Here is an 8,874-nt window from a genome sequence, read left to right as displayed (position 1 = left end):
GTCCGCCTGCCTGGCCTCCCCCTAAAGCGTGAGAAAATCAAAACAGGAACGCGTAATCACAAAGCGCACCTCGAAACCCAAGCAGATCCTGCGACCGTCGACCCCGTTGACCCACCAGCTGGAAGGAGAAGAGCTGGCGATTGCACACTGAATGTATACTGAGATGAGCCCATACGAAAGCTAGCGCCACCCAAAGCAAGCACACGTCTGTCACATCTACCAGTGCAGTCCCTGAGGTTCGCACGGCTGTGCAGTTCTTGACATCGAGCTGGGAACGCAGGAAGCAAATGATGTGTCGAACATGTGGAGGCGGTGTCGGAGTCAACTGCCTTTCATTAAGCACAGGCACACTCAGCTGGTGTATCTGAGCACAGCACTGACTGCCGCGACGTCAGCGGTTCGATCCATTTGTGAACTCGTCGGACAGTGCAGCTTACCTCCAAAACTTGCAATATGACGGCTTGTGTCGGGATTGGAAAGGGACACGGTTTTGTCCGACGACGCTGCAAGAAGATAGTTGCTATCTCTAGAGAGACAGAGGAAGTTTACTGCTGCAGTGTGTGCCGCTATGGTCCTAGGACGGCGAAAGGGAAAGCACAGACGCTGTTGACGACGCGCACCGGGGCTGGCTGATGCGTCGCCTCTTGAGGCAGTACCCTGACCCGGTGGACCTGAGGGAGCGGGACGGTGGTTTGGCGCCATTACCCCTCATGCGAACCAGTGGACGGACACCAGGAGCAGGATGTCCCAGCTGTTCTGGCGGCAAGGGAAATGCTAAAAAGGAAAAAGCTGTGAATGCCGCACAGGCATTCATGTTTTCTACAGGTGTCTGAGTAGCAGCGTCAAAGAGTCGACCTGTTTCACCTGACGCCTCCCCCCAGGCCGGGTCCAGCTCGGAGTCAGATTTCCCCACGAGGCCCACAATCTCCACAACAAACTTGCGCATTCGACCGTGAAGATCCCTTGTACGGGCGCTCCCCCCAATCACTTTGCCCTTATAATCTTGGTGGCAGCTGTGAACGCACAGGAGTTGGGCTGACCCTAAACCTTCGACCAGCCTTCGTGCAGACAACGTACAAGACAGGGGCTGCCGCTTTTTTTGCAGCAGCACTTCACCAGACCAAAAATGAATGTCTGTTTCAGCACATGCCGGGACGCAAAGTGCGCGAATATCCACGTGTTCAGCGCAGGTGGCAGAAGCACACCTAACAGTGACCGCTCTCCCGTCATAACGTATGATTGCCAGACCGCCGTGCGACCAAGACACCAAGGCACGAGGAGTGAGAAAAAGCAAATGAAGAGGCCGGCCAAAACGTCTCCATGAGCCCGCTTTCCTCGACACATAAAGACCGGCGTTTGGGACTATCTCTGTTTCACAGACGTAGTGCGCAAAACGATTCCCAAAAAGCCCGCACATGCAGTTTAAATTCGATTTGTCGCGTACCAAAGACTCGTACTGCCATAGCTGCTGAAGCGGCTGCTCACTATTTGCCGGAAGCACACGCGCTGTCTCAGTGGAGCATCAAGACGGTAATGAAAACCGGCCGGCTTTGCGCCGGTCAAGAGCGACGCGCTCAGTTGTCCCTGCAGTCTAGTACTCTAGAGTGACGGGAAGTAACTTGGAATACTGGTGCCGCTAGAGACGAGTGTCTCAGGGTCACCAGATATGTGCGTCGCTGGCTGACCAGTGTCTCCGGGATACCACTGCAGGGACGCCTGCTGTCGTGAATGCTGGGAGCGTCGAGAGCTGGAGGCAAACTGACTTTGCCCGACTCACGCGAGGTTGCTGCATGCACTCCGGCAGGTCGGGAACCCTTACGGCTGCCCTAGTTCCACCCATTTTTTTCTCCTGCTACTGCACTAGCCATGTTATCCTTCAGACTCGAGTTGGGCGCCGCCATAGCTGCTTGCAGGCCGAGCAACGGTGCTGAGTCCTATTTTCAAGCACGTACAGGTATTCGTGGAGACCCTCTCCTGAGGACTTCGGTCCGCCGCCGCTAGCGTGGCGTGGCAAAACTCGTCCCCGTGTAGCACGCGGCTGACGACGTCTTCGCTTCTGTAGACTTCATTTCCTGTTGTTTTTCAGGTGCGTGCCGCGTCCGGTTTGTGGGGTTTACGTCGGCTATCAGGTGAAAGAACCAGCCCATTTGGAGTGCGGCTAACGGGCACGGGACCACTCGGCTGCGGAGAAGGGAGGGTATACCATTCTGCAGTTTGTTGATACGCAGAACGGAAACTTCTCTGGCATTGTCAGCTTCACTTCTCACATTCGAGCGATCAAGGAGCACTGCCCGGACGCTGTCGATTTGCCTTGATCTGGTGACGACTTGCTCGTGACGTATTTCACTAGTCGCACTTGAGGCGGTATGACTGTCTAGCCGTTACGGCTCTCTATCGTGATCCGCGGATTTGCTTTCGAATCTCCCCGCCGGGGGGGAAGACGTCCACAGGTTTCTGCTCGTTTCTGTTCTTCCTGCGGGCTCTTTTCGCGTGGGCTCCCGTTGACTTCGCTTCAGAATTTTGTCGTGCTGTATCGCTCTGTTTCGTCTGGGCTATGCCATAGCCAATCGTGCCTGCTCATCCCGTGTAACAGGGTTACACCAGTTTTTCTTGCTTCTGTGCTTTCCTGTTTCTGGAGGCTCGGATTACCGTGGGGTGGCGAGCCGAGTTTCTGCGGGGCGGTTGTTGTCACCTCTGGAGGAGTTCGGATTCTCCTCTGAAAAGCTGAAGTGGCCATTCTAGGTCTTCAGAATGTTCGCGTTGTCTCGGGGAACAAAGCGCGAACCCCCTGGTGAAGGGACTGTTTTTGCCGTTGGGGGACCGTGCTGGTCCGGACTGACTACGCGCGGAGAAGGAACTGAAAATGGCGACGCGGGTGGAAGCGAGGTACCAGCGCACGCGTTGCGCGTCGCGTGCCAGGAAGGCAAAAGAAGAAGGCTAATCAAGTGGGCGAGGGTTGTCTCGATCATTTCAATCGTGATGAGCGTCCTGTTCGGTGCTGCGGCGATGTTCTGTGGTCTCGTGTAAGTTTCTGTCGAGGTTGCAGACCCTCTGACCACACATCAGTGTTCTGGTTAAACACAGAGAGAGTTCTGGCAGTGTCCGCGTCCGTACAGGCTTGTCATCGGTGGTCTAGCGTTCTCTTGAGTAAGCCATCCGGACTAACATTTCCGCCGAAATCCAGTCAACACGCGGATCGCGCGCGCCATCAGGCGCTCTGCGCCCGCGGAGCTCTTTGCTCACGTAGCTGCGTGCCTGTCTGATTCGAGCCGAAGATAGTGTAGGACTCCCTTCTCTCTGGTCGAATGTAGGGGTCCTTCTACGGTCTCCGGAGTGGGAGAACGGGGAGACGGCGGAGGTGTGCTTCGTTATAGCCAGGAAGCCAGTGGGTCTACCACTCTGACGCTACAGTATGTCCTATTCGGCATACCTGCGGGAAGGTGCAGCACTGTCTTCGGGCCTGACGTTGAGAGAGCAAGGCTGCTGCGCGAGTGATTGCGGTTGCACCGCAGATTAGTCGGTGCTCCCATGCTCTCTTTTGCGTGCGGCCGCGTGTGCTTTCAATAGGAGTGCGGCCAGTCTTCTTCTGGGAAACGCTGCAGCTGTATCCGGTCTGTATTCAGGATTGTTTCTCTGTTTTCTGTTGTCACGTGCAGCGGTGACTTGATCATTTCGTTGGTGGCGATTGCCCTGGAGACATGGATCGACATGCTGTCTTCCATCGCAGTTCTATGGCGCTTTGAGAGAGACGACGCTTCTTTCAGTGAGACTGCTCGCTCAACTCGATTTCTGCGTGACTGAAGTGCCTTCTTAGACAAAATGTCATTTGTGCGGCATGTGTTGGAAATTTCTACGTTGTGGCCCGCTGGGCCGTCGGTCCGCGAAGAGTGCACTTCAGTAATTGTCTGTGGACTCAATTTCGTAGGACAGGAGGGCTTGAATTGTGTGCTTGTTTGACTACCAGTGAGGCTAATTTTAGTCGAACGACAACGATCCGCAGGCATCTATTACCCGACCGACAACGATCCACAGACAGTTACTGAAGTGGACTCTTCGCGGACCGACAGCGCAGCGGACCACAACGTAGAAATTTTCAACACATGTATGCCTGCACAAATTACACCTTGTCTAGCTCTCTTTCTGCACAGTTTCGCCAGATGCTGTACGGATTTGCGTCATGCGGAGTGCTCTGTATGTGAACCCTGAAGTATCGGTGTCTCTCTTGTGCTTGGATGTACTCGCCCCGCTACCTGCAATACTTACTGGACAACAGCTGAAGCATATAACATAGAACACCTTCTCTCCCTTACTATAATTGTGCTGTCATTGGGTGTGAATTAGAAGGCGGCGAATGTGCTGTCTTTCGGATTAGGGCCTTGGGCACAGCCACCACTTTGTTACCCCCGCCGGCCGTTTGTGGAGTGCCCGTCCACGTCTAGGCGTATCACGTGACCGCAGGTGTACCATGCTCGTGTGCTAGTTCCGCGACGCACCGACGCCAAGGATATTCGGACAGTTCTTTCGCTTAGTTTCACTGCGGGCGTGTTTTGTGCAGTCCGACGCTCACCGTTTTCTCCGCCCACTCCTTTCCGCCCCGGATCGGCGCCGCTCTCCAAGGGGTGCTCGGGATCTCTGTCGTTACCCAATGGGGGGGGAACGCCACCGAAAAAGCAGACCTCCGGTCGCCAGGTGGCGGGCGAGGACTCGCGTGGCACTTTCTCTCCTTCGGGGGGGCATACGGTTGAAGGCAAGACAGAAACGTCTTCCCCTTGTTCTCCTAAAGCAACGCCGGTTCCAAGGACCAACGCTGGAGATTACTCGCTGGCCGAGGTTGACTTCTCAGCCGCTACGGTAGCCCAGCGACCCGCTGGAGTGACAAGCAGGGCCGAGGTATCCTTGGCATCTTCTTCGCCTCTGTCCACGCCTTCTTTTCTCGCTCGTCCTGTGCTGTCTGGAAAGAAACAGGATAAGGAAGGTGGAGCCGTACCCCGGCCTTTGATCGAGCGCTCTTCCGGTGACTTGTTGATGGGTTCTGACAGTCGAGGAGATTCGATAGCAATTCCTCTCAATCACAGCCTGTCATTTACTGCACGTGAGAAGTACTCTTCGATGTTCGTCGGCTTCCTCTTCATTCTACTTGCCGTTTGGGTTGGTGGTCAGGCTTCGTATACGCTGCTTGTGAACAACAAGGGTAGTGCGGCGAGTATTGGACTGAATGAGCAATTTGCGCAACGGCAGAGCATGTTCCGCGTCGCGCTCTACACTTGCCTAATTTGCTGGCCAAGCGCGGTCGTCTTCGGAGTCTTGGCTGTCGTGAAGTTTAACTTGGCAGCCAGGCTCAGGAGTGAGGTGATGGGGTGAGCCTTTACGCGGACACAACTTGGGGCTTTCTAGTAATGCGGCGCGTCTCTCGGGTGTGTTGTGTTGGGTTGGTGGGAGCACCCTGAACCGCGCTAAAGCCGCTACCTTCTTGATAGCTGCGAGACAGAGTGGGATTATTCCCAGGGTTTTGGTGACGTTCGTGTGCTGTAGAGTAACGGCGATGTGCTGGCCGGACGGCAATGTCCTTCTTACGAGCCAGCGCCCGGACACAACGTTCGTCTGCGGCGACAGCTCATCTGTCGAGCGGGGCAGTAGGAATGGCGGACCCCGGTGAATGCTTAAGGCGGGTGGCAACTTAACATGCTCACTGAAGGACGAGCTATTCGATGTCGCTCCGGATCATTCAAGTGAGAGTAGCAAGAGGACTTTAGAGAGTGACAGCCCTGGTTGCGCGCGTTCTGCGTAAGGGGGGCACGGGGAGCTGTTGCAGAGGTACATCTCGAGGCCGGCCGAGCAGAGCGCGGTATGGTATCTATCTCACCAGTTTATCTCCTGGAAAGAGAAATTTATTTTAGCGGCTATGGTTGGCACGTGTGAGATACAGCTGACATCACCCGGAGTTTTTCCTTGTGCGTTCGCGACTGTTACCGGTTTTGTTTATCCTAGGAAGGATGCGATGTGTTCTGCTTTCGGCGTTGCCCTGTCCCTTGTCGCGGGAATAGTGGGCTTCGTTGGTCTGGGTGACGTCGGCCTCGGACGGGCTGCTCGTGAAGGAACGTCTAACGCACCAGCGAACCGAGTCAATGTGAGTTGTTTTTCGATCTGCAGTTGTATAGGCCTCCGGACTATCATTGTCAGACGCCTTTCATCTTCAAGGAGAGCAGCCTTTCACTGGAAATAGGAGTATATGTTTCGTAGTGCTTCGTAGTGTGGCGCGTTCGCAGTCATTTCTTCCCGCTGCTTGTGGAGAATTCGTGAGTAGAGATACCCGTGTATCTTCGTGCAGAGGCTGCTGAACTTGCCTCTACGCATCACACCGCCGTGCTGGGCGTCTCGTCGTCGTCAAGGGCAAGAGGAGGAGGATTCTCAATAGCTGAAAACGGTTCTTCCCCACAAGGCGAGATTCTTGTGTGACGAACATGTCGCTTTGCTCTTGCTTGTTTTTCGTGCGTAGACCGCGGTGTATGACGCTAGTGCTGCAATCCTGATCGGAGTCCTGATGCTGGTGGAAGGAATTCGGACAGTACACGAGAACAGCCGGCGGAGAACAGTCCACGTCGCGCAAGGAGCTCGAGAGCTTGTAGTGGTACCAGGCACCAGCGCCTATAATCATCATGTTTACACGGTTTGAAACATATGTGCTGCGTGCGACATTTCACGCTGGGACTTACCAACACAGTCAAGACTGCAGCGTGCTGCGCTCACCTTTCTTTGATCACGCGCAGACCTTTCAGAAGGTCTTCACTCCGGAAGCGTTCCCCACACGCGGGGACCAATCGGTCTTTCTTGTCCGGGAGGCGTCCTCACATCATGTGTGTGTACAGCAGCACGAAGTTCGTGTGGTGGATGGAGAACTCATCCTGCTGTCGACTTGACTGGCGTCGGAGAGAGCCTGCTGTAGCCCTGGACATCTGAGGACATTTCCGACTTAGTCAGTATTGCACTAGCGACGTGTTTTTTCACCGAGCTGTTCGACAAGGTTCAACTGAAAAGTGGTTCATGATGGGGCCCGGATGAGCGTTACTTTCATGTCGTAGGGGTTGATGTGTGGTTCTTGTTTTCACGTTGGTTAATATATGTCAAGCCGGCAGCTGGTCTTCGTCCAGAGGAGCAACTGCTAAGCTGTGTACAATGACACCATGCCGCTACCGTCGTCAGCACGATGTGCGGCGTTGGACAGGATGGTCCCAGGGGACACGTACATGCAGGGCGTTAATCTTTGTATATGAGTGCGGCAGATCAGCTCTCAACACTGTGTTTTCCGATTGATTTCGTTTTCATGTAACCCACCTTCACCAGTGAGATTCAAGGGAAAGAGTCAACATCCAGAGAGTCGAGTTGTGTAAGTATTAGGCGACTGCATTGCTGAATCTTTTCTGTTTGAAGACAAGAATGTGAACGTCGCTGGCGTTGCGTCATTCAGTGACTCACTGGCGGAACCGCTCACGGGCGTACATGCACACGGTAAGGGCCGAAATTTATCTCCACCTTCCTTCAGTGAACAGGGGAACAAATGTTTTCCGAAGTGAGTTCACTTGTGCGCGGTTGGAGAACGCGAGCTTTTATTGTGAACGAGCTGGAGTAAACGAGAGGACAGCCACGGGGTTAAACTTCGCCTCCTCCCGTTCCGAGGAACGGAGCTCAGTGAAGCTCGTCCGGTCTCTGCGCCTTTTTTTTTCTTAACGGACGCGGTCTTTCGTGACTCGAAAAAAATTGTTGGTAGAGGGTGGAGCGTGCCGAATCGCGAGTGCTGTAGTGTTGAATATTGAAGAAATCAGGGGAAGGGCCGCGTCCCATGCTTTTGTCAGTTTTTGTTGGCATAGAAAGAGATGCCTGGAGAGACAGGATAGCGGGATCGTCCGTTTTTTGGCGTTCCTTTGAAAGAGATCCCTTACTGTTCGGGGGTGAAGCCAATAAAGGAAGGTTACTTTCTGTCGCAGTTCGCGCCTACTGGGGGGGGCGGGGAAGATCCACGATGGGGGATCTCCGCAAGGTTGCCATCTTCAACTTGTGTGTTCTTTCAGTCCGTGGAGGCGGGAGCCCATTGTTTTGTGTGGCGGACTACGCATGCCTTCTCGACTTCACGCAGCACTTAAGACCCGACGGGGTGCTGATACGCAGGTACGACGCTACAGTTCATGTTGCTTTGTCACGCCGGGGGCCAGGCACCTGGGAGTTCGTCGGCCCAGCGGCAGGCCTGTGCCAGTCCGGTGTCCGGTTCAAAGCGCGGTCATCCGGACGGAGTCCGAAAAGAGAGCAGACGGCGGAATTTTCGTTTCTAGGGTGACCAGTATTATTCGAGTGTCGGAGTAACAACGGTCGGAGTGAAGATATGTCGTTGACAGGAGTCAAACTATCGTTGGGGGGAGGAGGGAGGTGTGTTTGCTCACACGGACTTTCTGAAGCAGTTTTCGGTGATTGCGACCCTGTGTCGCATTGTCTGCTGGTCGTTTCTGGGACCACACGCGGTGTTTGTGTAAGTATAACGACTGAGGATCGAGGCAAACTCAGGAACCCCTTCGCGCCAAGTATGGTTGCTGGATGGCACTGAAGATGCTGAGCCGCCTTGGAATGCGCCCCGTTCCTGGCTCGTGACACCCTATTCCCGAAGGAAAGCACGCGCGCCAGCGAACGACTGTACCCCTGGTAGGGCCTTGTGAGCTCACTTAGTGCTTCGCTCACGACACACTTCTGCGGAACAGCCTTCGCCCACGTAGCTGCCTGGTGGATAAATTATCCACCAGTACACTGTATCGAACCGGCTGCAGTGCTGATCATTTAAGACAGATTTGTGATGCGATCTGTGGTGGACAACTGCTCACTGGACGGACT

At 54.6% G+C, this 8,874-nt stretch overlaps 2 protein-coding genes across 2 annotated transcripts; one reads left to right on the top strand and one right to left on the bottom strand.

Moving 5' to 3' along the window:
- Positions 1 to 519: 519 nt before the first annotated feature.
- CSUI_001284 (uncharacterized protein) lies at positions 520 to 1,664 on the bottom strand. Its single transcript, XM_068061490.1, has one exon. It carries the CDS (start codon positions 1,415 to 1,417, stop codon positions 575 to 577), a length of 843 nt encoding a protein of 280 aa, XP_067926551.1. The 5' UTR covers positions 1,418 to 1,664; the 3' UTR covers positions 520 to 574.
- Positions 1,665 to 1,854: 190 nt separating this feature from the next.
- CSUI_001283 (uncharacterized protein) lies at positions 1,855 to 8,391 on the top strand. The gene is made up of 5 exons (XM_068061489.1): positions 1,855 to 3,023; positions 3,657 to 3,763; positions 4,556 to 5,357; positions 5,989 to 6,127; positions 6,497 to 8,391. The coding sequence occupies exons 1-5, from the start codon at positions 2,752 to 2,754 to the stop codon at positions 6,671 to 6,673; spliced, it is 1,497 nt and encodes a 498-aa protein (XP_067926550.1). The 5' UTR covers positions 1,855 to 2,751; the 3' UTR covers positions 6,674 to 8,391.
- The last annotated feature ends 483 nt before the right edge of the window (positions 8,392 to 8,874 follow it).

This window comes from Cystoisospora suis (assembly GCF_002600585.1).
Source record: "Cystoisospora suis strain Wien I chromosome Unknown contig_501, whole genome shotgun sequence".
Lineage (NCBI taxonomy): Eukaryota > Apicomplexa > Conoidasida > Eucoccidiorida > Sarcocystidae > Cystoisospora > Cystoisospora suis.
This window is presented reverse-complemented; position numbering and strand designations above follow the sequence as displayed.

Coding starts and splice junctions, on each gene's coding strand:
- CSUI_001283 (XM_068061489.1), top strand. CDS start 2,752: ATGTTCGCGTTGTCTCGGGGAACAAAGCGCGAACCCCCTGGTGAAGGG. Junction 3,024..3,656: donor GCGATGTTCTGTGGTCTCGT/GTAAGTTTCTGT, acceptor TGTCACGTGCAG/CGGTGACTTGATCATTTCGT. Junction 5,358..5,988: donor CTCAGGAGTGAGGTGATGGG/GTGAGCCTTTAC, acceptor TGTTTATCCTAG/GAAGGATGCGATGTGTTCTG.
- CSUI_001284 (XM_068061490.1), bottom strand. CDS start 1,417: ATGTGCGGGCTTTTTGGGAATCGTTTTGCGCACTACGTCTGTGAAACA.